The sequence below is a fragment of the Malaclemys terrapin genome, chromosome 18 (assembly GCF_027887155.1).
Source record: "Malaclemys terrapin pileata isolate rMalTer1 chromosome 18, rMalTer1.hap1, whole genome shotgun sequence".
NCBI classification, from domain to species: Eukaryota; Metazoa; Chordata; order Testudines; family Emydidae; genus Malaclemys; species Malaclemys terrapin.
The window spans coordinates 25,377,123-25,404,103 of NC_071522.1; the positions used below are offsets into that span (position 1 = coordinate 25,377,123).

The following is a 26,981-nucleotide window of genomic DNA, read 5'->3' on the forward strand; positions in this document are numbered from 1 at the left end:
CCCTACCTATACCCTGACTGCCCAAAACCTTACACCCCCAACCCCCAGACAGCCTCCTCCCGAACTCCCAACTCATCCAACCCTGCTCCCTGTCTCTTGACTGCCCCCTCCAGAACCTCCCTGCCGCTTCTCCGACCCCCTGGCCCCCTTACCGTGCCGCTCAGAACAGAGTGCTGCGGAACAGCGCGCTCAGCAGCCGGGGAGGGGGGAGCAGGGGGAGGAGCTCCAGACTGCCAGAGGCTGAGGCGAACGGCCGGCCATCTGTGAATGCAGGGGGGGGGGGGAGGAGGGGAGTGGTCTCAAGTTGCAGGGGAGAGGAGGGGGAAGTGGAGGAGGGGCTCTGGCTGCCAGAACCCTGGGAGAGTGGCACGATCCGGCCAGCTGCCCTGTCAGCCAAGCACGCTCTGTGTGGGAGGGAAATCCGGACATTTACAAATTCCCGCCGGACGCTATTTTTAACTCAAAAAAGCCGGACATGTCCGGCAGAATCCGGACAAATGGTAACCCTACTGCTGCACCCAGCCAGGCCTGGTGCCAGTGGAGGTGCTGGGAGCTCAGTGCTCATGGCTGCTACACGGTGGAGGCAGAGGTGCTGATCAGGTCCTGGGGGAGGCTCTCGCGTGCTTCCTGCATCCGGCGCCGTGCTCTCTGGAATGCCTCTGCAACAGAGCATCCAAGAATGGGCTCAGCATGCACTGAGACTCCTGCTAAGGCAGTCTGTCAGGGGAGTGGAGGGATGGGGGCCTGTCTGGCTAACACGGTTGCGCTCTCTCTCTGGCTGGCTATGACAAACTCTCCCACCCACAAAGCATGAGACCCTGGCTGCTCTCTCGAAATTCCTTCCCCTCCAACCGTGACTCTACACTGCAGCACCCCACAGCCAGCCTGCACGATATGAATGCCGACTACTTACTTGTAACTGGTGTCCTTTGAGGTGGACTTGACATATTCACATTCTTGGAACTTGTGCGGCATGAAGATAGAACCTTCCGGTAGCAGTGCCTGTTAGGGTGCCCACGGGCCCTTCCCTGCTGCAGCGCTCGCGTGCACTCTGAGAAAATGGGTATAAAAAGGGCATAGCCCCCATTGCCACATCAGTTCCTTCCACTGCTGAATCGGAATACCAAGATACTGAAATTTGGACAGTAGTGGGGAATGTGAATATGCAGAATCCATTTAGAAGAAATCTGGTTTCAAGTAAGTAATCTTCCTTTCTTCTTTGAGTGTCCTCTGCATATTCCCACTCTTGGGATAGTTTGGTAAGCAGTACAGTAGATTTGAAGGAGGGATGTGGAGTCTTAATTAAACAGAGACTGGAGCACCACTCTAATGAGCAACAGGCCTGGGAGCCAAATTCAATCCATAATGTGTTGTCAAAGTCTTCCATGTAGCAGCTTTGCATATTTCAGTAAGAGGAATATGTTAGGCAAATGCTGTAGTTGCAGCCACAGCTCTAGAAGAATGAACTCTAAGTGGATCAGGCCTAGGAGACAGACCCTCTACAACACTCTTCAATACACTGGCTAACCCATCTAGATAGGGACTGGGATGAAATGGCCTTACTCTTGCAGATTATTTCGTATGAAATAAACAAACTGGAAGAGGACCTAAAGATTTTAATTCTATGCAGATCTGATCCTGAAGCAGCAGATGATACGACTGAGGTAGGGATCCGAGATACGTAAAGAGGGGATTAATTCTTTCTTAGTGAACTCACTGGGTCTTAGGCACTGGAGATCCTGCTTGCTGGAGGTCCTCCTCACTCAATGTCCCATTTCAGTCTCTTCTTGGGAGAGCAATGCAATATGGATAGCCATCTGTCTTGGATGGTGTAGACACAACAATCCTGAATCTTGGCAGGGGGTTAGACTAGATGACTGATCATAGAATATTAGGGTTGGAAGAGACCTCAGGAGGTCATCTAATCCAACCTCCTGCTCAAAGCAGAACCAACACCAACTAAATCATCCCAGCCAAGGCTTTGTCAAGCCGGGCCTTAAAAACCTTTAAGGATGGAGATTCCACCATCTCCCTAGGTAACCCATTCCAGTGCTTCACCACCCTCCTAGTGAAACAGTGTTTCCTAATATCCAACCTAAACCTCGCCCACTGCAAGTTGAGACCATTGCTCCTTGTTCTGTCATTTGCCACCACTGAGAACAGCCTACCTCCATCCTCTTTGGAACCCCCCCTTCAGGTAGTTGAAGGCTGCTATTAAATCCCCCCTCACTCTTCTCTTCTGCAGACTAAATAACCCCAGTTCCCTCAGCCTCTCCTCATAAGTCATGTGCCCCAGCCCCCTAATCATTTTTGTTGCCCTCCATTGGACTCTCTCCTATTTGTCCACATTCCCCTTCTGTAGTGGGGGGACCAAAACTGGACGCAATACTCCAGGTGTGGTCCCCCCAGTGTCGAATAGAGGGGAATAATCACTTCCCTCGATCTGCTGGCAATGCTCCTACTAATACAGCCCAATATGCCGTTGGCCTTCTTGGCAACAAGAGCACACACTGCTGACTCATACCTAGCTTCTCATCCACTGTAATCCCCAGGTCCTTTTCTGCTGAACTGCTGCTTAGCTAGTCGGTCCCCAGCCTGTAGCGGTGCATGGGATTCTTCCTTCCTAAGTGCAGGACTCTGCACTTGTCCTTGTTATTGGAATAACAAACTTGTTATTGGAATGACAGAAACTTGGTGGGGCAGTTCACATGACTGGAGCACTGTCATGGATGGGTATAAACTGTTCAGAAAGGACTGTTGGGGTCCCTTCAAACTCTATTATTATATGAATATAGCTGGATCTGAGACAAGATGCAGGTCTAAGTGATTCTGTGCTGTGACACTGATCGTACGCTGTTGAACTGCCATGCTTGGATTAGATGGTCTTTTCTTCAGGTTTGAGTCACTGGAACAATCCAGAGATCTAACATTGCTAGGTCTCAGATCCACGTGTGAATGGTCTGAAGACCTACCTGACGCATGCTTAAATTTAGTCTTTCTTTTCCTGAGGACCAAAATAGTAGGTTCCAGTAAGTCATCTGAAAACTTTGGCAGTCTGTCTGGTAGCGCTCCCAAGGGAGGTCTTAGAAGTTTTGGAGCCAGGACTGGGGTCCAGTAAGATCAGTCAGCCTGGAACCAAACCTCAGCATCAAGGCCAAAAATTTTGTTGTTTGCCATTTTCTTAGACCTGGATGTATTCAGTGCTGATTCCAGTCTCCTATCCTTATTTTCGGATCCTTTAGAACTATCAGATCCAAGATGCTGACAAGGCCTCTTTGTAATAGAAGAGCCTGAAGTCTATTTTGTTTCTCCTTGCAGGCCCAAAGTGTGAATGAGCTACAGGCAGCACAACATGTTGGGGAATGATTCTTCCCTCAGCATTTTATACAATGAACATGTGCATCAGATGCCAGGAAGACCACTGGCAAGACACGCAGCATCTGAACCCATGTTTCTTCATGCTAGGGTCCACCATATTGAAAATATATAAAGATTTTCTTATCTAACCTAAACTGTAAAATAATTTACTCAAACTACTAACGATAAAAACTAACACCATTAGCTTAGATAAACTATCTAATTAGGAGCACTAAGTCTATGAACCTAGGAGACCCAAGGTTGGATGGAGGAGAACTGAGGTGGCAACAAGTGTCCTTTATACCCATACTCTCAGAGCATGCTCGAGTGGGGGGGGGGGGGGGGGGGGGGGGGGGGGGGCGCGCACATGGGCGCCCTAATGGGCACTGCTACCGGAAAGTGCTACTTACTGTCTTGCTGCACCCTCGGCGCAAGTCCCAAGATTGGGAATACAGAGGACACTTGAACAGCTATTCTCAGCACTGGGGGTTCTATCTGCTCCAACTTCTTCAGGGAGCAGTGAACTTCCTCTTGGGAGCTGGTGTCAAAACAGCTAGTCATGCTGGGTCTCAGGTGCTGGTGGGCCCTGGATAGACAATTCTCTAGCTTTGCTAGCCCAGACAAACTCCATCCTGCCACTTGCTTGACATTTCTTTGCCATTTCCAGCAACTCCCTGTCTCATGGTTTAACCTCTGCCCTGCTGGAGTCAAGCACAAGGAGTCTGCAGGGAGGAGGGAAGGGGGGGAGTGGGAGGGTCAGAGGGGCCCTTGGGGAATGACAGCTTCTTCACTCCTTATGCAGGAGCAAGCTGAGCCAGGGGTTCTCCACATGGCCGAGACTGATAGGAAAGAGCCTTACCCAGGACGTTGTAGAGGGAGCTCTGCTGGCTGAAGCCCCCGAGCCGGTCCAGCACACTCTGCATGCGCTTCCTCAGGGCACTGGACTCCAAGAAGGCTCTGCACAGAAGCACAAACATCAGGTCAGGGCTGGGCAGGAGCCGCTGGCACACGAGCTGGAAGTGAGGCAGCACTTACTTAGACTGCTGCAGGCAGTGGAGCCGGAACGTGACGCTTCCTGTTGTCTCTGTGCGGAAGCCAAAGCGGCTCAGGCACTCTCCCTGTGGGGAAAGCACAAGACAGAGCAGCCCTTGTCTGCAGTCAGCAGTGCCAGGCTGACCTGCAGGGAGAGTGAGCATGGCCCCTGCAAGAGGGCTAGCGACAGGGTGGGTGCATGGAGTGTCCTTTCCCTGCAGAGGGTCACAAGCACTGAGGCCAGGCACCCCCAAGTGGTGCTGAGAAGGGCACACAGAGCTCCAGGCCATGCTGGCGCAGGGCTCACTGCTTAGGGCTCATTAGGGGGCTGACCATGCAGTGGGGGTGGAAGGCTTCACTCACTGCTCTTCAGGTGCTGTCCTGATTCCAGCCTCCTACTGAGCCCACCTTGTTTGTTCCCCCACAAACTGCTGTAAGTCTCCAGAGCACATGGGCATCCTGCCTGCCTCTCCCCAAAATGAGTCCCATCTCCAGGGAGCAAGCTCAGCTACAGCACAGCTCCATTTCTCAAGAGGAATTGCACCTGCTTTTCTACACATGCAAGGGAGTTTAATGCTGGTGAAAGGAAAGATGCTGGATCAACAGCCACTCTGCAGAGAGCAAGCCCAGAACGTGCCAGGGCAGTGCAAGCCTCCTACAGACACCCCATGGTAATGTACCCAGGGCATGGTTCAGTCTCAGTAGCCCATTTGATCCTGTTCAGACAGCCAACAAAGGCTAGTTCTCATGATGGTTCTGGCGATGCCCACTGGGCAGCAGGCTGGAATCTGGCCCAAGTCGCTCCAAGGGTTTCCTGTGAGAGGAGCAGAATCTGACTCAGAGCAAGTGGCACAAGCCCCGAGGCTGAACTCACCTTGAAGATTCCTGGCATCCTGACGTAGGTCATGTCCTCCAGTTCAGGGGATCCACCAATGAAAAACCTCCTCAGCTCAGCAACCGTCCCCAGCTCAATGGGTCGCCAGGTGGGGGCTGTCAGGGTGTGGAACCCTGTTCCAGGAGGACAAGCCAGTTAGAGAGGTATGTCCACAAACCCGTTGAGAATCACAGGGGAGGAAGGTAGGAAGGACAAATGTCCACTGATTCCCTCCCCCCACAAATGGGCTGGAATGGATGGGAGACAGACCTCCCCACCCTGCTCTCATGCAACTAACAACAGAGATACCGCATGTGATAGGGCCTACCCTTGCCCCCCATGCACACACAGCTAACAATGGAGATACCATATTCACTTATAACACAGGCCCCTCAGATCAAGCCAAGCTTTGCATTTTCCTGAGTAGAACAGTTACATTTCCCTGTTCAACATGAGGGGAATGCCCTGAGTTTCTGTAGGGGCTTCTGCCCATTGCCACAAGCTCTGAGGCCTAACAGCCCCCGGTAGGGTAGGGAAGGGTAACTCCCCTTGTATGGGGGTGGGGGTGAGTCACAGAAGTATTTTTATCAGGGCTGGCTGCCTGACGTTACCAAGGGAACGACCAGACAAATCAAAGGTCACCACTGCCTCTTGCTCCCCAGCAGCAGCACTGAATGGCATGGGAAACGCCCACCTGACTTCTTCTCACTGTTTCATAGGAGGCCCACTGTGCCCCCTCAATGCGTAGTGGGGGAAATCCTTTCCCAGTGCCTGATGATCAGCTGAGCCCCAGGCCCAGGAGGAGCTGGCCATCTGGCGAGGTTTTACCTGGAGCTGCTGGCAGCACCACAGAGCCATAACCTTCAACACGATATCTCTGCCAAGAATCCAGCGAGAGAACCTCAAAATAGATCACAGGCCACTGTGGGAGAGAGCCTAAAAGGAAGGAGAGCAACGTCATAAACGAGCCAATGAGAGCTCTGCTGGCCATTCAGGACCTTGTTAGCAGGAATGTCCCATCCCTTCATATTCCCTGGCGTGGGAAGCGACTACTCGCCAGATGCCCCAGGTCCATGTGGCATGGGGAGAATGTTTGCCAGATACAGGATTTTGCTCCTTTGCTCCTCTCTGGGTGAGGGAGACCTTAGGTGCAGGGCTGTCTGCGTCAGGCTGTGCAGTGCCTATGGTGTAATGCCCCTATCAGATTCTGGCAAACAAGGCCCGGGCAGCAAGGGACTCACCTTCTGACTCATCCTCTTGGGTGAAAAACATTTCCAGAGTAAAGGGGTAGGAGAAGTATGCCACATTGTCCTGAGAAAGAGGAACAAGAATGAGATGACAGGGCAGAGATCAGACCCTGGGCAGGGTCACCAGCATCATGCGGCACATGGCAAGGGCTTGAGAGAACCAGCTGTGTGGGGTGAGGATCCTGCTGGGGACTGACCCCTGGCCAAGATCAGTCACACAGAGGGCATTCAATGTGCTCCCAGCCCTGGAAAATCCACACTATAATGCCAGGCCTGAGACCTCTACCCCACTGAGCTGTATGAGGAACCCCCATAACACCTCCCACTGTAACACTCAACACACGGAGCCAGAGTGGGCACACAGAGCTCTTCACAAGCAGTAGGAAGCCCCATCAGTCTTCAAAACCACCACATCAAAAAGTGCCCTATTTTGCCCCTTACCTTGCCCAGGATCTTGGTGACACAGGTCTGCGTCACCCCAGAGAGCTGCTGGAATGCTGGGCTCGACCAACCTGGCAGAAGAAGAGGAGGCTGTGAGGTGAATGACACGTGCTGTAAGAAAAGCAGGGGCGGCTGTCCTGGAGCAGCTAAGAAGAATGTTAGGGCTGGTCTACACTGGGGGGAGGGGCGCAAGGCGATCTAAGATACGCAACTTCAGCTACGTGAATAGCGTAGCTGAAGTTGAAGTATCTTAGATCGATTTACCTGGGATCCACATGGCATGGGATTGACGGCCGCGGCTCCCCCGTCGACTCCGCTACCACCGCTCACTCCGGTGGAGTTCCAGAATCAATGGGGAGCGCGTTCGGGGATCGATATATCGTGTCTTAACGAGACGCGATATATCGATCCCTGATAAATCGATCACTACCTGCCGTATCGGCAGGTAGTCTGGACGTATCCTTAGTCCTCTCTCACTGAGCTCCCCTTAGGCACTTCGCTGCCCTTTCGCCTTTCTAGTTGCGTCTCCTGGGAGATCCCGTGAACTGGGAACTTCGGAGCCAACTTCACTCGTATTTAAATCTGACCTGAAAACAGAACGTAGGCAAGGCCTGTATCCCCAGAGAGACAAACAGCCAATTGGGCTATAATCCCATAGAGAGGAGGGGACAAGGGATATAGCCTAACAGAGACAAAAAGCCAAGGGTTTAAAACAGGGCAGACAAACTAACCCACTAACACTGATCAAAGCCTGCTGGGCAGGCTGCAGAGTGATGCAGCACAAAGCTGAGAGCATCCTGCAAACATGACTCCAACCCACAGTGACCCTAGGGCCAGTGGCCTGCCTCTCTCAGCCTCAGGAAAGTAGGATTGATGGTTCAGTGTTAGTGCAGCACATGGAAACTGGACACCACCAGGCAGCGAGATCCGAGTGGAGCCCAGTGCTGATGGGGAAGAGGCGTCAAGCTCTGCTCTCTACAGTATGCTTGGGAGGGGGCTCGGGGAGCCTGAAGGACCACAACACTGCAAAAGGGAAGAGTAAGGGGAATCCACTGATCAGCATGTGTTACACATCCTTGTGACCCAGGGACACCCTGATGCCTACTGGCCAAGAACATAAGGGGTGCATGGGGTTTTAAAGGGTTCACCTTGGTCTGACATCTGTATAATAGCTAGCTAAAAGATGGCATGTAAGGTCTTTACTGACAGACTGTAGCCCACTGGTCATCATAATCACTGTAAAATGTTTGTAAGGATGTTATTTAAAAAGCTGTGTGTCTATATTGAAAACTATGCTTTAAAATATGTAAGTTAAGCAGGTCAGCACAAGGTGATAAACCAGTTCTGGTCAGGCAGGGAGTAGTACACACTTATCTCCCTGGCTGTTCATTGTGCATCTAACAGCATAAGTCTATTTGTACACGGAGCCAACTGCTAATCAAGATTGTGAAGTCAAGAGATCACAACCTACAGGACAGAACACACAGCAGCAGGGTGTCCTGTTTACGATTAAGATCAAAGAAATAGTCTGGTACATCAGGACAGTGCAGAGACACACACAGTATCCTTCACTGAGGAGGTAAGCTGAGAGCGTGACTTGTTTCAAGAAAATGGGATCACAGCCTGCCTGGCTGAAAAATGCTGATGAGCAACTCTAAGACGTGACGGTGCCTAGTTAAGTAAGTCTAGGTTCCAGAATGTGCGTTATGATTTTATTTTACTTGTAACCATTTGTTTCTAATATTTCTACTTGCTATCACTTAAATCTCTATGCTTTGTTAAATAAACTTTTACTTGTTTTCACCATACCCATATTGAAGTGCTGTGTGTTAAACAGAGCAGTGAACTAAAGGGAAACTGCCATGCTAGTGTGTATTGCTTCTTTGGGAGCAGCAGATCTGTGAATCCTGAGAGTGTCCAGGACTAGGGGCTGGTCACTCCAGGGAAATGCTTGGTGGAGTTGGTGTTTGCTAACCTGGAGACAGAGAGCGAGCAAGGCCTGGCAGACCTGGAGGGAACTGCTTGTGTTGGTAAGCTGTCCCCCAGCATGCACAGATAAGGCTTCTTCACACTAAAGGCTGGTGGTAGTGAGCTGCCTCACAACCCTAGGTACCCCCAGATAAATCAAGCTTGGCTCAAGCTATAGAGACTCATGCTCTGAAAGTGTCTGGTTCAATCCCTGTTGCCAGCCAAGATGGTGGCCAACACATTGCTTGCTTGCTGCTATGCTTGCTTTTGGGAAGGACTGATCTGGTGGACCCTATAGCAGGGCAGCGTTCGTAATGCTGCAGTGTGGCAGGGACACTGGCTCAGGAACCAGACCACGGCTACTCACGGCTGGGCAGCTCCAGGAAGAAATGAACATAGAGATGGTCATACCCGTAGCCCTGGGCTGAAACTGAGAAGACAAGACAATGACAGTGGGGTCTCCTAACCACAGCCCAAGCCCTCCAGAACCTCCCATTTGCACAGGCTGGGAGAGTCCCATACAGGGTTCCCAAAGGTCCCAGTAAGGAGAGGAGATTACTGCAGATGGTGGGGACAAGCCAGGGTCTTCTCAAAGGGGGCTTCCTTGTGTGAATCATAGAATATCAGGGTTAGAAGGGACCTCAGGAGGTGATCTAGTCCAACCCCCTACTCAAACCAGGACCAATTCACAACTAAATCATCCCAGCCAGGGCTTTGTCAAGCCTGCCCTTAAAAACCTCTAAGGAAGGAGATTCTACCACCTCCCTAGGTAACCCATTCCAGTGCTTCACCACCCTCCTAATGAAAAAGTTTTTCCTAATATCCAACCTAAACCTCCCACACTGCAACTTGAGACCATTACTCCTTGTTCTGTCATCTGGTACCACTGAGAATAGTCTAGATCCATCCTCTTTGGAACCCCCTTTCAGGTAGTTGAGAGCAGCTATCGAATTCTCACCAGCAGCAGCATACTAGCCTTGGAGGTTCTATGCTAAGTTCTGTTCTTTACTATGGGCTCCATTACTGCCATCACACACCTGTATGTCTGCCTGGGATGGCTAAATCATAGAATATCAGGGTTGGAAGGACCTCAGGAGGTCATCTAGTCCAACCCCCTGCTCAAAGCAGGACCAATCCCCAGACAGATTTTTGCCCCAAATCCCTAAATGGCCCCCTCAAGGATTAAACTCTCAACCCTGGGTTTAGCAGGCCAATGCTCAAACCCCTGAGCTATCCCTCCCCCCTAACCCCAATGTGCAAACACTTCTCCTGGGATTAGTCAGCAGAGATGTGGGCCACTGGCAGGGAATCAGCTCACATCCTTCCCAGCAGACAAAGCACTTCTGACCTAGACTGAACTGTAGACCTTAGTCCCTGGGTCTCTGGGGAGTGCAGGGCCTTACACAGCAGCAGGCTGCCCCCTCAGAGTGAGAGTCTATAATAGGCACTCACCTATCTCTCCATTCACAAACAGCCGCAGTGCACCAGGGAGAGTCTGTGACAGAGAGAACACAGGCAGAATGGTGAGAAGCAGCTCAGCAATAGCTGATTGATCACTGTGCTTCCCTAGAGGGCCCTGCCCTAAGCCAGAGCATCATTGCAGGACACTTCATAGTCACTTACACTAAAAGCCCCAGCCAGGGGATTCTCTCTGCTGGTCATAAGGAGACAAGACTCCCTGGGGGAATGTCCTGGCTTCCCACAGGATCCAGCCAAGATTTCCAAAAGCGACCAGCCAATCTGAGCGGCCACCTCAACATTGCTTAGAGAGTTCAACCCTCTCTAAAACCAGGCCCCTTACAGCATCTCAAGCTGGTCCCAGTCACTAGCACTTAGAATCATAGAATATCAGGGTTGGAAGGGACCTCAAGAGGTCATCTAGTCCAACCCCCTGCTCAAAGCAGGGCCAATTCCCAACTAAATCATCCCAGCCAGGGCTTTGTCAAGCCGGGCCTTAAAAACCTCCAAGGAAGGAGACTCCACCACCTCTCTAGGTAACGCATTCCAGTGCTTCACCACCCTCCTAGTGAAATAGTGCTTCCTAATATCCAACCTGGACCTCCCCCACTGCAACTTGAGACCATTGCTCCTTGTTCTGTCATCTGCCACCACTGAGAACAGCTGAGCTCCATCCTCTTTGGAACCCCCCTTCAGGTAGTTGAAGGCTGCTATCAAATCCCCCCTCATTCTTCTCTTCTGGAGACTAGCCAATCCCAGTTCCCTCAGCCTCTCCTCATAAGTCATGTGCTCCAAACCCCTAATCATTTTTGTTGCCCTCCGCTGGACTCTTTCCAATTTTTCCACATCCTTCTTGTAGCGTGGGGCCCAAAACTGGACACAGTTTTCTAGATGAGGCCTCACCAATGTCGAATAAAGGGGAACGATCACGTTCCTCGATATGCTAGCAATGCCCCTACTTATACAGCCCAAAATGCCGTTAGCCTTCTTGGCAACAAGAGCACACTGTTGACTCATATCCAGCTTCTCGTCCACTGTGACCCCTAGGTCCTTTTCTGCAGAACTGCTACCTAGCCATTCGGTCCCTAGTCTGTAGCACTTAGGAAATGCTGGCTCTTGTCCCTTCCACTCAAGCCTGCCTGTAAAAAAAGCGTTAGAAGTTTTGTTGAAGCAGAGAAAACACTTGGTTCCCACTCAGCTCAAACACTTGCCACCCACCTGGGGCTGAGACCAAGCAGAAGAGATTCCAAAAAACTGAGCAATAAACATGAGACTGAAAATAGTGTCTTTGACTAGACCACCCTGGGCTCTAGCTCAGCCTTCCACAACTCTGAAATGTCAGTGGCAGCTGATCCCCAGAACAAAGTGGTGTTCCTTTTGTCTCACAGAATCTAATTCCAAGGCCTACAAAGAGTACAGTCCCACAGAGACTACAACTCTCAGCAAGCAGTGGGGTGTTTGGATCCTGGCAGCTCTGTCTCAGACCAAGGCATGCTGGACTGCTAGTCTCTACAGGCGAAGTATCCATATTAAAGATAAGGGCTGCTACAATCAACTTCACTTCATGCAAGTCAGCAGGCAGGGATCACAGCGCTGATAGTTGCCAGCATGCTGCCCAAGCTGGGCAATCTTTGGATGCCCTGGCACAATGGCATCCATGCTAAGATCAGGAGAACATTCAGATACAACGCCTGTGCCTCTTCAGCCATAGCTGTAAAGAATGGCATGTCCACAATAGAAATGTAAATCAACCTATGTTAAGTCAATTTACAACCACAGCAGTAATTATTGTGGTGGTTCATGTCCAGACTACCCTCCCTCTGTTGGTGGTGCACGTCCTCACCAGGAGCACTTCCCTCTGACCTAATGGGGCAGTGTGGGGGGCTGAAAACCTGGGCTCTCAGCTGCCCACTGGGCTCCCAGCTCCCTGCCAGCTGTCCCCTCCCCCCACTCTCAGCTCCCTGCTCCCCCGTGGGAGTCCGGCTGCCCCCCACCCACTCTGGATTCCCTGCTCCCAGCTGTCTGGACTCTTGCTCTGCGCTCCCCGCCAGGAGCCTGGCTGCCAGATGCCTGGGCTCTTGGCTCCACACTCCCCGCCTGGAGACCAAGCGCCTGCCATCTTCCCAGTGAGGAGCCTCAGTACAGTGGGGACCAGGGAGCCGAGACCCAAAGGCAGCCCGGCTCTGAGCAGGGAGCCTGAGCAGCAGCTCAACTGGGAGTGTGGAGCCCAGAGGCTGGGAGAGGTCCGGGCTATAGTTGGAGCCCAGATAAGGCTTCTTCACACTAAAGGCAGGTGATAGTGAGCCCAGCTTTCTTGTCAATTTCACGGCTCCAACATGACACAAAAATGACAGCCAACAGCCAATGTAAGTAACTCGCAGTGTCTATACGGACGCCGTTTCCCTAACGACACCAACAAAAGCCCTACGCCTCTCGTGGAGGTGGCATTATTATGTCAGTGTACTATAGGGCACTTACATCAGTAGGAGCAAGGCTGTAGTGTGGACACTGACATAATTAGATCAATGTAAGCTGCCTTACATCGACCTAACTCTGTTGGGTAGATCAGGGCCAAGACTGCCCCAGGAGACTTGAGGTCACCATTCTCCAAAGGCAATTTATTAACAATTCTGGCCTCAGGTCACTGATGAATTCATATTCTTACCGCATCTGTTACTCACCATCTCAAAGTCTGAGCCAACAAGGCCGTTGAGATATTCCTTGTGCCGACTATACAACTAAAGAAAAACAATGGATTAGAAGAAGTCCATCATGAAGCAATCATTTCAACTTCCAAACACGTTACAGAGAACAGCCCCAAGTAGGAGATGTATGAGGAACACAGCTCGAGACATCCAGGACGCAGATAAAGAAAACCAGTGCCATGCTGCAGAAGTGTCTGTAAGGGTGACAGAGTTCCTCAGCTGGGTGCATCCCATGTGGGAACAAGTGACAGGGTGAAGTAGGGTGACCAGACGTCCCGATTTTATCGGGACTGTCCCGATATTTGCTTGTTTGTCCTGCGTCCTGACCGATGTTAGGTCGGGACACTGGACAAACAAGTAAATGCTCCGGAGCCCAGAAGTGCTCGTGCCCCACCCCCACTCCGCCCCGACTCCGCCTTCGCCCATTGGCTCCCTCCCCAAATCCCCACCTCTTCCCCAGGCTCACCATTCCTCCTTCCTCCACAAGCGCTGGAAGGAGGCCCCGGAGACGCAGGGGGAGCACGGGGCCGGGGTAAGTGAGAGTCCGGCCTGGCCCCGAGTGCAGGCAGGACTCAGTCAGGCGGTAGGGAGAGGAGGGGGGCGGCCCGTGGGGCCAGGCGGCGGCTGTTCTCCCCCCGGGCAGCGGGACTCGGGAGCAGCCGCTGCTGCAGCTCCCACTGCCGCGGGGGGAAGAAGCGGCCATGGCGCTCCGCGGCTGCGGCTCTGGTGCCCCCGAACCCGGGCCTGCTGCAGGGACCCAGCAACGCGCATGCTGCGCCCAGCCCCTGGCCAGTTGCGTCTGGGCTGGCTGGCTGCCCAGCTGGTGCAATCCTGCGGCGACCCGGGGCGGAGGCATCGGCATCAGCAGCCAAGCCCCATTCGCTCCCCTGTGGGACCCGAGCAGGACGGGGGGCTGGGGCCTGCTGCCCCCCACTCCGGGTCCGCCGCAGGATTGCACCAGCTGGGCAGCAGCCCAGACGCGACTGGCCAGGGGCTGGACACACCGTGCGCGCTGGGTCACCACAGCAGTCCCAGGCTCGGGGGGGGGGGTGTTGTCATGGGCACCAGAGCCGCAGCCGCCGAGTTTGGCCATCAGCCACTTCCTCCCCCCTGCGGCAGTGGGAGCTGCAGTAGCAGCTGCTCCCGAGTCCCGCTGCCCGGGGGGGGGGGGGGGAGGAGAACAGCCGCTGCCTGGCCCCGCGGGCCGCCCCCCTACTCTCCCTACTGAGTCCTGCCTGTTCGGGGCCAGGCCGGACTCTCACCCATGGCACCGTGCTCCCCCTACATCTCCAGGGCCTCCCTTCAGCACTTGTGGAGGAGGGTTTGTTTTTTTATTTTTGCCCTGCCCCTCCGCCACGCACCCCCCCCCCCCATCCTGATATTTGACCTGGGCGATCTGGTCACCCTAGGGTGAAGAAACCAACAACAATCCAGTGTTTTTAGGGACCTGGGAAGTCAGCTAGAGATGGGCTGGATGCGTGAACTTCTCTGCTTTCTCGTGCCTGACAATAGAGGCCATCTGACTCAAGTGCTGATTGCGTGGAAAGGAATTTCAGATTCTTGTCATATTGGAATCCCTCCTGCAGGGAGATGTGCCTCTTGAATTACAGTCTCTCTATGTTAACAGATGGGGCACCAACCCCTGTGCTCAAAACAGCAAGGCTGATTATTAGGGAGGCTACAAATTAGGTGGGGAAAAGGGAAAGGAGCAAGCAACCAGGAGCAGCAAACGGGAGTTTTGCGCTCAGACTTTTGGGAAACTGGCAGATTACTCCATCTCTGCTACCATTTGGAAATAGAGACTATGACTCACATGTACATAAATTTTTACCTGCTTTAACCTCTCAATAACTCATTACTTTTTCTTAGCTAATAAACCTTAAGTTAGTTTACTAAAGAATTGGCTAGCAGCATTATTTTTGGTGTAGGATGCAAATCGATGTGGGTGAGTGAGTGGTCTCTTGGGACTGGGAGTAACCTGGAATATTTGTGATTTTTTTGTGTAAGTGACCATCTATCACATAGTTCATCTTGCCTGGGTTGCAAGATAGACTGGAAGGTCTACGGGGACTGTCTGTGACTCCATTATAAGACTCCTGTGGTATTTTAGGAATGAACATTTTGTAATGAGTTGGTGAAATCTAATTATAGAACATAGCACCTACTTTTGACAGTTTGCCCTGAGGTAGGCACTCATGGTCACGAGCCTCCAGACGGTGTGACAAGGGGTATGGAACAGCTTCCATACGAGGAGAAATTAAAAAGACTGGGACTGTTCAGCTTGGAAGAGAAACAACTAAGGGGGGGAATATGACAGACACCTATAAAATCATGAGTGGTGTGGAGAAAGTGAATAAGGAAGTGTTTTGAAACAGTTTCCCACAGTATTCTTGCCAGCAAGTTAAAAAAGTATGGATTGGATGAATGGATTATAAGGTGGATAGAAAGCTGACTAGATTGTCGGGCTCAATGGGTAATGATCAATGGCTCGATGTCTAGTTGGCAGCCGGTATCAAGTGGAGTGCCCCAGGGGTTGGTCCTGGGGCCAGTTTTGTTCAACATCTTTATTAATGATCTGGATGATGGGATTAATTTCACTCTCAGAAAGTTTGCAGATGACACTGAACTGGGGGGAGAGGTAGATACACTGGAATGTAGCGATAGAGTCCAGAGTGACCTAGACAAATTGGAGGATTGGGCCAAAAGAAATCGGATGAGGTTCAACAAGGACAAATGCAGAGTCCTGCACTTGGGAAGGAAGAATCCCGTGCACCACTACAGGCTTGTGACCGACTGGCTAAGCAGCAGTTCAGCAGAAAAGGACTTAGGGATTACAGTGGACGAGAAGCTGGATATGAGTCAGCAGTGTGTGCCCTTGTTCCCAAGGCCAACGGCATATTGGGCTGTATTAGTAGGAGCATTGCCAGCAGACTGAGGGAAGTGATTATTCTCCTCTATTCGACACTGGTGAGACCACACCTGGAGTATTGCGTTCAGTTTTGGTCCCCCCACTACAGAAGGGATGTGGTCAAATTGGAGAGAGTCCAGTGGAGGGCAACAAAAATGATTAGGGGGCTGGGGCACATGACTTATGAGGAGAGGCTGAGGGAACTGGGGTTATTTAGTCTGCAGAAGAGAAGAATGAGGGGGGATTTGATAGCAGCCTTCAACTACCTGAAGGGGAGGTTCCACAGAGGATGGAGCTAGGCTGTTCTCAGTGGTGGCAGATAACAGAACAAGAAGCAATGGTTTCAAGTTGCAGTGGAGGTCTAGGTTGAATATTAGGAAACACTATTTTACTAGGAGGGTGGTGAAGCACTGGAATGGTTTACTTAGGGAGGTGGTGAAATCTCCATCCCTAGAGGTTTTTAAGGCCCGGCTTGACAAAGCCCTGGCTGGGACGATTTAGTTGGTGTTGGTCCTGCTTTGAGCAGGGGGTTGGACTAGATGACCTCCTGAGGTCTCTTCCAACCCTAATATTCTATGATTCTAAGTGTTATTTACCCTTTCACATAACACAAGAACTCAATGAATTAGTAGTGAGCAGGTTTAAAATAAACTGAAGGAAGTACTTCTTCACACAACGCACAGTCAACCTGTAGCACTCATTGCCAGCGGATGATGTGAAGGCCAGAAGTATAACTGGGTTCAAGATAAGTTCCTAGTGGACAGGTTCATCAATGGCTATTAGCCAAGATGACCAGGGATGCAACACCTGGCTCCACGTGTCCCTAGATCTCCCAGAAGCTGGGACTGGACAATAGGGGATGGATCATTCAACATTGCCCTGTTCTGTTCATTTCCTCTGAAGCATCTGGCACTGGCCACTGTCAGAAGACAGGATACTGGGCTAGAAGGACAATTGGTCTGACCCAGTATGGCCATTCTTGTTCTTAATATTTACTGTACTTCCATGATAATCCAGAGGGGGAAGTTAATCTGAAACTCAAAGTTAAGAATAAGAGTTCAAAATGAAACATTCATGCACTTAAACATCTACACACACACGCAAGGAGCACAAAAACTCTGCAAACGAAAGAATGATCCAACACTTATATGAGATTGGTGCGCAGAAGAGAGCTAATTTAGCTGGATAAGAGGTTGAGGTAAACAGCAGGAAGAGCTGGTAAAGGTTGCATCAGCTGCCTAGAGTGCAGGAACATGTCCACCATTTGTAACTGTAGTTTGCAATCTGGGTGCTCTCTTAGCTCCTGAGTTACTACTGGACTCCAAGACAGCAGCAGTCCTGAGAGGGTTTTCGCCATCTGTACTCTGCTAGAAAAACATCCTTTCCTTCCAATATGCCCAATAGACCTTCAGGAGTCTACTACTGTCCAGGCCTTACGCCCATCCAGACTGGCCTGAGGCAATGGGCTCCACAGCAAAACCATTCAGAAAATGAACCTAGTGCAAAATGTGCCTGCCCGCTTATCAAGCTGTGTCAGAGCACACGAGAGCTGTGCTTCGGGGCCTTCAGTAGGCATCTCAGTGGAACTCAGGGTCCTGGATTTAGCCTAGCTTTAGATCTGGCTACCTGAGAGACCAGCGTCAGTGTTAAAGTGTTACTGTCAGCACAGTTACAGTCAGTGAGGGGTATGATCTGGAGCTGCCTCCATTTAAATAGGAGGGGCTAGTGGCAGGGCGTTTTCTGGGAAGGTCGCTCCACTTCAGAAACAGTTGTGATGGGATCAGACTCCTGAGCTGAGTCCCCAAGGGCCTTAGTCAAAGCTGATCCTTACATCTCTGAACATGCGCTGCTCCCGCTCCTCCTCCTCTCGTTGCACCTGGGCTGAGGCATTCTCAATGGTGTACCTCCACAGCTCCCGCTTCTCGCCATCCAGCTCAATCCTGCACATCCCCAAAGCACCATGGGCAAGAGTCAAAACAGGATAGGCAGTGCCCACAGCAGCTATACCACCCCTAAGGCGGAGGCGGCAGCCCCAGGAGCAGCCATGTCCCACCATTCACACTCCTGGGGGTTCACCCAGCAGCAAGGGATCATTAAGGAAACTCCCAGGATATCCCTGCTACTACATGCCCATGGGGGTGACTGCCTGCTCAAGAGGCTCAGCAGATCCCATGATGTATCAGAGAGGAGCATGCTATGATCCTGCCTGAGTTCTGGAGCCCATGCTTCCCATTCTAGGTGCGAGGCTGCAGGGTCCCCCATTCCACAGTACACTTTTCCCAGGGTTACCTTGTAATTTCAGCCCCTCTGCACCAATCCCACCTGCAGCACTAGCCCCACACTGCCTTGCTCACCTGTAAGCACCTTTAGTGCCCGTGAAATCAGGCTTCACTGTGATCACCCCATTGCCATCCACCTTGACTGTGCAAAGAACGTGCTCATATTCCCTGTGGCCGAGCCTGAGGGGAGAGACCATAAAACAGACACCCAGTCCGAACAGAGTCCATGCGCACCAGCTGCCAGTGGACTCATGGTCCTGCCTGTGCATGTGGGAGAGGGGAAACAAACCCAGCTGATCAGACTGATCAAACATACCCCCACTGATCAGAATAAGAAGGTTGGGATGATGGGGGGACAAGTACAATGCTTCCCACTGAAATAAGGCATAGGAGGCAACAGCAGCTGGAATTGCTGATGATCTTGGAATTCCCCTCCTAGGACTGGTGCCAGGGGAATGTGGTTTCATAAGGGAGGGGGAGAGCAGGGGTTTCCCATCTAGGAGACCAGGTTACTCCGAGTCTTTACTTACATCCCACATGGTCCCAAGTCTCCCATGATGTACATGGTCTGAACAGGGGTGTTGATGACATGGTTATTCTTAATAAATTCTTCTGAGGGCTTCCAAGTGATGACACGGGACTTCAGAACACTTCCTTCCCTGCCAAGGAAGCCACAGAACAGTATTATCCATGGTCTCCAAGCTGCCAGGTACAAAACCCCACAGCGCCAGTGCAATACAGCCCCAACATAGACAATAACATGCATGGTGGGATCCACATGCTGGGGCACCAGAACAAGGAGCCACAATCCCAGGCTCCAGAAGCCAGACCCTTGGGGCACCCTTGCTGGAATCCACACCGCCAGCTTCCCCAGGCTGGGGTACTCAAACCCCCCAGGAACCAGGGCTGGCAATCTTACATTAGTGAGTTCTGAGACAGGGCTAAAGTGAGCTCTGAGCTCTTCTTTGCACTCACGTTGGCCTGCGGTCCTGCCTTCTCCTTAAATTGGCCATCCTCTCTGCCAGGAATGATGGCACCTCCTGCTCTGAGCTGGTCACTTTCTGACAGTGCTGGAAGAGAGGGCAGGGGGTGGAACTATTACAGTTATAGGCAAAGCCTCTCCTTCACCTTGGAAAGGCAGGAGCATTCACACCACAAGCGATTTCCCCTTCCTAGCTGCAGGCAGACCTGACTTCAGTCCTGGAACAGGCACATACATGTGTGCATAGCCACACATGCACACAACGCACCCTTTTCAGCTGATCCAAAGTCAAAGTGAATGTGGGAGGGCCTTGGACTGGCTCCCCACTTAGGGGAGAGCCCAGGTCCTGAGCTTAGCCTTCAAAGTGCTACTGATCCATCCTCCATTCTTTGAACAGGGCACATTTGAGACTCTATGTGTTATGGCAGCTGCCATTATAACAGGGAACAAATAGTGGAGTTTGGACTCTTAACAGCTCCCTCCAGACTTTCAACGTGCATCTTTCTGAAACGCCCAGGACTCAGCCTGGAGTTGGGGCAGTGGCTGGAGGTGTCTTGCATGAAAATATATTCTGCTGCCCTCGAGCTGGCCTCTCAGGGTACTCAGCTTCAGTTTCTTGAGCCCACCACCTGGTGAATGTATCCCTCTTTCCTAAAGACTGCCATGTGGAGAGCTACCACTGCACAGATGGCAACAGCTTAGGCACAACTAAGGGCAGATACCTCCTTCAGGTTGGTGAATCGGTCATGGTCTGTGTAGGTGAAGATGCGGTTATTCTTCCGGCCTCCTGACTTCTCCAGCTTCAAGATCTCCTGGTGGTACTGCCTATCCAAGGGGGTCTGACAGGCTGACTCATGTTGGTACAGATCCACCTCAAACTGAGACCAGCACAGAGAAAACATAAGGGCTGCTTTGGCATAAAACGTATCACAGAGATCAGAGACAGAAAGGGCCTTTAGGCTGGGATTCTTAAAGGATCCTCGGGGAGCTAAGTTCCTTTTAAAATCCCACCCTCCAGCCTTACTTCCAACCTAGTCAGAGATTCATAGATCCCAAGATCAGAAGGGCCCACTGGGACCACTTGACCTGATCTCCTGCACAACACAGGCCAGAGATCGTCTCCAAATAATTCCTGTTTGAACTAAAGCATACCTAGTCCATCCCTCAGGGGCTGACATGACTTTAATAGATTCCAAGACCAGAAGGGACCGTCTAGTCTGACCTCCTGTGTAACAAAGGCCAGAGACCTGCCCCACAATAATTCCTAGAGCAGTGCTTTTAGAAAAACATCCAATTTTGATTTTAAAATTGTCAGCGATGGAGAATCCACCATGACCCTTAGTGAATTGTTCCAGTGGTTAATGACCCTCACTGTTAAATATGAACACCTTATTTCCAGTCTGAATTTGTCTAGGTTCAACTTCCAGCCATTAGATCATGTTATACTCTTCTCTGCTAGAGTGAAGAGCCCATTATTGTCTGTTCTTCATGAAGATACTTATAGACTATAAAAAGTCAGCCCTTAGCTTTCTCTTTGTTAGACAAAATAAACTGAGCTCCTTGATTATAACTACTATAAGGAATGTTTTCTAATCATTTTTTGTGGCTCTTCTCTGATCCCTCTCCAATTTACTAACATTCTTCCTGAATTGTAGACACCAGAACTGGACACAGGACTCCAGTAGCAGTTGCACAAGTGTCAAATACAGAGATAAAAGAACTTCTCTACTCCTACTCCAGATTCCTGTTTATGCATCCAAGGATCTCATTATCCCTGTTGGCCAAAACATTGCACCAGGAGCTTAAGTTCAGCTGATTATCTACCCCACCCCCAAATCTTTTTCAGAGTCATTGCTTCCCGGAAAGAGTTCCCTATCCTGTAAGTATAGACTACATTCTTTGTTCCCTAGATGTATATACATTTATGTTTAGCTGCATTAAAACACATATTGTTTGTTTGTGCCCAGCTTACCAAGCAGTCCTCTTTACTGTTTATCATTCCCCCAATTTGGGTGTCATCTACAAACTTTGCAGTGATTATTTTGTTTTCTTCCACATCACTGATAAAGATGTTAAATAGTGTGTGCCTAGGGTCACACACAATCAGTGACAGAAATAGGAAAAAAACCCACTTAGTATCTCTAGCTCACAGTCTTGACCTTTAGAATATTAGGGTTGGACGAGACCTCAGGAGGTCATCTAGTCCAATCCCCTGCTCAAAGCAGGACCAACACCAATTAAATCATCCCAGCCAAGGCTCTGTCAAGCCGAGCCTTAAACACCTCTAAGGATGGAGATTCCACCACCTCCCTAGGTAACCCATTCCAGTGTTTCACCACCCTCCTAGTGAAACAGTGTTTCCTAATATCCAACCTAAACCTCCCCCACTGCAACATGAGACCATTGCTTCTTGTTCTGTCATCTGCCACCACTGAGAACAGCCGAGCTCCAACCCCTTCAGGAAGCTGAAGGCTGCTATCAAATCCCCCCTCACTCTTCTCTTCTGGAGGCTAAATAACCTCAGTCCCCTTTAACTCCCCATTACATGTCCACTCCCTCCTGGGCTTGGTCTGGTTTCATTTTTAGTGTGTACCAAGGACACAGCATCCCCCACTCCCCTGGGGTGTGATTCCACAGTGTGACACACCTCCCTGCCAGGTAGTGGTGCTCTGCATTTAGCCTCCATTTTCCCTGTCATGGTTTCATCCTGTCACTCCTAGTTATATGCCCTTTTTTTTTTTTTTTTTTTGGGGGGGGGGGGGGGGGGGTTCTTACAAATATTATATTGGGAGTACTTGAGGCCTGATACTGCAAATACATGAGTAACCTGACTCATGCAGGGCATCCCATTGACATCAGTGGGACTACTTGCTTGAGTAAAGCTGCTCATATGTGTTTTCAGGATTGCCCCTTAGGTGGGTTTGGTGCTTTACTCTCTGAAATCAGATAGAGTGCATAAAATCTCTATAGTATTAAACTGGGGACATCCTACAGTTGGAGAGTAAAGATTAAGTTGGAGCCTGTAGTGGGGTGGTCACCCTGGTCCAGTCAGAAAGGGGGTTAAAAGCAGCCAAGAGAGGCTGCTTGGGTAGTCAGCCACAGGTGTGCTTGTACCAATTAGGGCACAGCTGACCCCGATAAAAGGGCAGGCTGAGAGAGTGGGAGAGAGATTCTTGCTCCAGCTAGGGAGCAGAGAGGACCAAACTGCTTGGGAGAGCAAACAGGGTACCTAGGGCAGGCAGAGCTGAGGAGCTGGTGCTCTGCTACAACAATAATAAAACACAGCTCCAAACAGGATGAGATCAGTATGGAATGTAAGAGCTACACAGCATTGGTTAACATTCAAGGGAATTCACTGCAGCTAAATATGTAAAATGAGGGTGGTCACTTCTTGTACTAGTTGCAAGGAAACATTAAAGATTTTCTGTACACATTGACACGTTTTCATGGAAATCAAACTGCATTTTTACTGTTTCACCTCTTAAAAAAAAAAAATCTAAATTGCTCTGTAAATAATCATAGAATATCAGGGTTGGAAGAGACATCAGGAGGTCACCTAGTCCAACCCCCTACTCAAAGCAGGACCAATCCCCAGACAGATTTTTGCCCCAGATCCCTAAGTGGCCCCCTCAAGGCTTGAACTCACAACCCTGGGTTTAACAGGCCAATGCTCAAACCACTGAGCTATCCCTCCCCCATGTGCCAGAGTGATCACGTTTGATGCTTTTAATGGGATATTGGAGCAATTCGTATGTTGATTTTTTTATTTTGGTTTTGGTTTTTTTTTTTTAAGCAAGACTTAAGCCCTAAATCTGCAAATATATATATATATATATATATATATATATATATATATATATATATATATATATATATATATATGACTACCAGTGGACCACTCAAGTGTGTAAAGCTACTCACATGCATAACTGTTTGTTTGTAGGCTTAGGATTTAAGATTGCTGTGGTTGTAACTATGGGGCCATAGACTGCTATTCCCAGAGCTGGATCCTGGACAGACAGTAACCATAATGCTGTTTCTCTCTCTTGGTTCAGAGTCACTTCCACAGCTTTTACGTGTACCCTCCACTCATCCTTTACAGACATGGACAAGATGGCACAGGGAACTAGCTGGGATAATTCTAGATCAGAAACATGCTCCATTTTCTCCTTGTGTTTTGAGATTGCAGTGGCCACATGAGAGGTTAGAGAACACAGAACCCTCTTGAATTGCAGCAGCGAGTGCCATATCTAACTGGAACAAGCCCTCCATTCCTCTTTGGGACCTGGAGATGAAGCCAGGGCCCCTTGCACTAGTGCCAATGGGGTACTATACTATACAGCTGTAAAAATTTGAGTATTATCTGCCACTCAAGGCAGTCTTCCACTTACTCACCTGGCTGAAGAGTTTTTCTTGCCAACCAATTACTGCCTCCTCTTCATCATCAGGACAATAGCCACCTGAAAGGCAAGAGGATGCTGGTCACTTTCTCACACCTGTGCCTCTTCCCCACCCCCCAGCAAAGAGCACTGTGCAGTACAACAGGCCTCCCAGCATCCTCTCTTCTGTTTCAATGGCAGGACCTGGAATTGATGTTAATGGCTGCACTACTAGATGTGGGATTCCCATGTCACCTGCACCTAATGAACAAGAAGCTTGACACTCAGCTTCCTGCAGGCCTTTGTGAGGGATGGTGCAGCCATTAACATCAATGGCAGCAGTAGGGGGCAGAAATATTATACCACCAGCCCCTCCCAGGATTGGGGAATGAATGAGTGGACTAGATTTGAAAGGAGAGAGTAGAAGTGACACAGTCAGGTCAGAGTCTTTCCTTAGCTGTGTTACAAACACTAGCTTAGATCATCAGTTCTCAAGCTATAGGCCACTGAGAACTAAGTACTTACTGGACTGGCTCCTTCTCTTTGCCAGATGCATTAAAGAAGCAACAAATACAAGTCCTGTCCTAATATCATTTTTCCAGGTAAGCCATTGCTGTAGCTGCAACAGGGATGTTAAGAGATAGCAGATGGGGGTGGGTAGAAAGCTGGTTGACAGTGGATAGGGAAAGTGTTCCCATGGTTCATGCTATTGAAGTGTTTAGGAACCCTCAACTTAGTTATTCCAAGGGAATTTACTTTTCCTCCTTTATGGTCTTTGCTTTCTACAGGTCTCTGGGTTGAGAAGTAAAAATAGCCAGGGGGTTTCACTTCACATCCACTCAATGAGCACTAAATCAAAAAAAAGCTAACAATGTTAGGAACCATTAAGAAAGGGATAAGACAGAAAAGATCATCATGCCCCTATATAAATTCATGGTAAGCCCACATCTTGAATACTGTGTGCAGTTCTGGTTGCCCCATCTCAAAAAGATATATTAGAAATGGAAAAGGTATAGAGACAGGCAACAAAAATGACTAGGGATATGGAACAGCTTCCATATGACAAGAGATTTAAAAGACTAGGATTTTTCAGCTTGGAAAAGAATCGACTAAGGGGGAATATGACAGAGGTCTATAAAATGGTGTGGTGAAAATGAATAAGGAAGTGTTATTTACTCCGTAACATACCACAAGAACCAGGGGTCACCTAATAGGCAGCAGGTTTAAAATAAACACATAACACACACTCAGTGTGTGGAACTTGTTGCCCAGGGATGTTGTGAATGCCAAAACATCTATCTATCAATGGCTATTAACCAAGATGGTCAGGGATGCAGCCCCATCTTTAGCCTCTGTCTCCCAAGGCTCCTGCACAGGTCTCCTACCCAGTGGCAGAAACCAGAGATGGCCATTGTGAGGCTTTACACGTTGGGGGGGGGGGTCCCCCTCAGAGCAGACATTGGCCACGAGCCACCTACTTGCTGCTGGGTGGGAACTGAAGGTGGCCAAGCTGATGAGCTCCTTCCCCTGCTGGCCGGCGGGCTGCTGGAGCTGCTGCAGGAGGAGGCTGGTGGAAGTGACCCGCTGGATGTGAACCCTGGCAGTGGAGAGGAGGAGGCAGGAGTCACCCGGCTGGCAGGGAGCGGGGCGCGCAGGGCGAGAGGGGCCGCCCGCCCCAGTGGAGAAGAGCCCAGGGCGCTGCCCGGGGTGGGCAAGGGCCGCCTGGCCCAGGGCTGCCGGCGTGGGGGCGGCGGGCAGGGGCCGCCTACTTGAGCCCCACCTCGGGGACACCAACCCGCTGTACGGGGGCCGGGCCGGGCTACCAACACCCCCCACGCCTCGGCGCGGCTGAGGCCCAGGCCCCCCCGCCCCGGGGAACCCGGCCAGGCCCTGACCGGATGCGCAGGTTCCGCACGGGGTCCCGGGAGCGATACACCGCCCCGCCGGCGTCCGTGCTCCAGCCCAGCTCCTCCATGGGCCAGACGCCGAGCCGCTCCTGCCTGTCCCGCCGTAAAGCGCGTCCGCGTCACCATGGAGATGGGCGGGGGCGAGGCTGACCCGCGTGCTCTCCAATGAGCATGCGCAGCCTGCCCGTGGCTCGGGAGCGCGTGCGGTCTGTCTCGTTCCGTGGGAAGGGCTGCCCCGGGCGGGGCCAGTCCCGCCCTTGGTCCTGCCCCTCGCCAGGCTCTCATAAAGGAGCAGCCACACCCCCATCATCTCGCAGCTGGGGAAACTGAGGCAGAGAGGGGGACGTGGCTTAGCCAAAGTCACTTAGCAACCCAGTGGCATAGATGCTGGAATTAGGGGTGAGGAGGTGCAACAGCAACCCCTGGTTTGATTTACAGGGTTTACAGTTTTGTTTAATAGCGTTCAGTACCCCCACTAAGCAAATTGTTCCAGCATCTATGCCCAGTGGCAGTGCCGGGTGCAGAACCCTGGCCTTGAGTTCCAGGCCAGTGCCCTGTTTACTCCCCCACCCAGCTTCCCCTTAGTCTGCCTCTGATCGCAGCAAGTGCTGTCCTCTGTCAGAGGGTCTGGAGGAGCCTGTCCTACGGAGGAAGGCCCCTCATCTGGTACTGGCGGGCATGAGAGCTGCAGCTGGAGGATTTAGAGCCCTCATAAATAGACTTTCACACTTGTGGGAATTTGAGGGTCAAACAACAGTTATTGACAGTAACTGTTGACATTAAAAAACGTACTTGTTAAAACACAAATTGTCATCATCATACGGCTAATAAGTTCTCAAACAATCATTCCTCGTGTATCTGTAAATTTAGATTATCATCAATGGAAGTATTTTTTTTTTTTTTTTTTTGGTATAGAATCATATATCAGGGTTGGAAGGGACCTCAGGAGGTCACCTAGTCCAACCGCCTGCTCAAAGCAGGACCAATCCCCAACTAAATCATCCCAGCCAGGGCTTTGTCAAGCTTGACCTAAAAAACCTCTAAGGAAGGAGATTCCACCACCTCCCTAGGTAACCCATTCCAGTGCTTCACCATCCTCCTAGTGAAAACGTTTTTCCTAATATCCAACCTAAACCTCCTTGAGACCACAACTTGAGACCATTACTCCTTGTTCTGTCATCTGGTACCACTGAGAACAGTCTAGATCCATCCTCTTTGGAACCCCCTTTCAGGTAGTTGAAAGCAGCTATCAAATCCCCCCTCATTCTTCTCTTCTGCAGACTAAACAATCCCAGTTCCCTCAGCCTCTCCTCACAAATCATGTGCTCCAGCCTCCTAATCATTTTTGTTGCCCTCCGCTGGACTCAATGACAATGACTGACATTTTCAAATAAAAATTTAATCCTTATAAGACTATTTATAAACATTTAAATCCTATTTTCAG

At 50.6% G+C, this 26,981-nt stretch overlaps 1 protein-coding gene across 3 annotated transcripts; it reads right to left on the bottom strand.

The window, feature by feature from the left end:
- Nucleotides 1–278: 278 nt before the first annotated feature.
- MKS1 (MKS transition zone complex subunit 1) lies at nucleotides 279–25,641 on the bottom strand. Of its 3 annotated transcripts, XM_054008228.1 has the most exons (19): nucleotides 25,526–25,640; nucleotides 25,109–25,227; nucleotides 23,647–23,711; nucleotides 19,974–20,129; nucleotides 19,245–19,339; nucleotides 18,800–18,928; nucleotides 18,345–18,449; nucleotides 17,822–17,930; nucleotides 13,059–13,115; nucleotides 10,372–10,414; nucleotides 9,287–9,349; nucleotides 6,952–7,022; nucleotides 6,505–6,574; nucleotides 6,092–6,199; nucleotides 5,264–5,397; nucleotides 4,393–4,475; nucleotides 4,217–4,314; nucleotides 914–1,051; nucleotides 279–659 (listed from the first exon to the last, which is right to left on the bottom strand). In XM_054008228.1, exons 1-19 carry the CDS (start codon nucleotides 25,603–25,605, stop codon nucleotides 571–573), a joined length of 1,812 nt encoding a protein of 603 aa, XP_053864203.1. In that variant the 5' UTR covers nucleotides 25,606–25,640; the 3' UTR covers nucleotides 279–570. The 3 variants fall into 3 exon arrangements, with proteins under 3 accessions (XP_053864203.1, XP_053864204.1, XP_053864205.1); XM_054008229.1 differs by lacking the exon at nucleotides 9,287–9,349 and having other exon boundaries at nucleotides 25,526–25,641; XM_054008230.1 differs by lacking the exon at nucleotides 914–1,051 and having other exon boundaries at nucleotides 25,526–25,639.
- Nucleotides 25,642–26,981: the final 1,340 nt, after the last annotated feature.

Bases quoted from the DNA above. Each gene is read 5' to 3' on its own strand.
- MKS1 (XM_054008228.1), bottom strand. From the start codon at position 25,605: ATGGAGGAGCTGGGCTGGAGCACGGACGCCGGCGGGGCGGTGTATCGC. The intron at 10,415-13,058 runs GTGAGTAACAGA...TCTCTGTCACAG, and splicing joins TTGGCTCAGACTTTGAGATG to ACTCTCCCTGGTGCACTGCG. The intron at 6,200-6,504 runs GTGAGTCCCTTG...CCTTCCTTTTAG, and splicing joins CCAAGAGGATGAGTCAGAAG to GCTCTCTCCCACAGTGGCCT.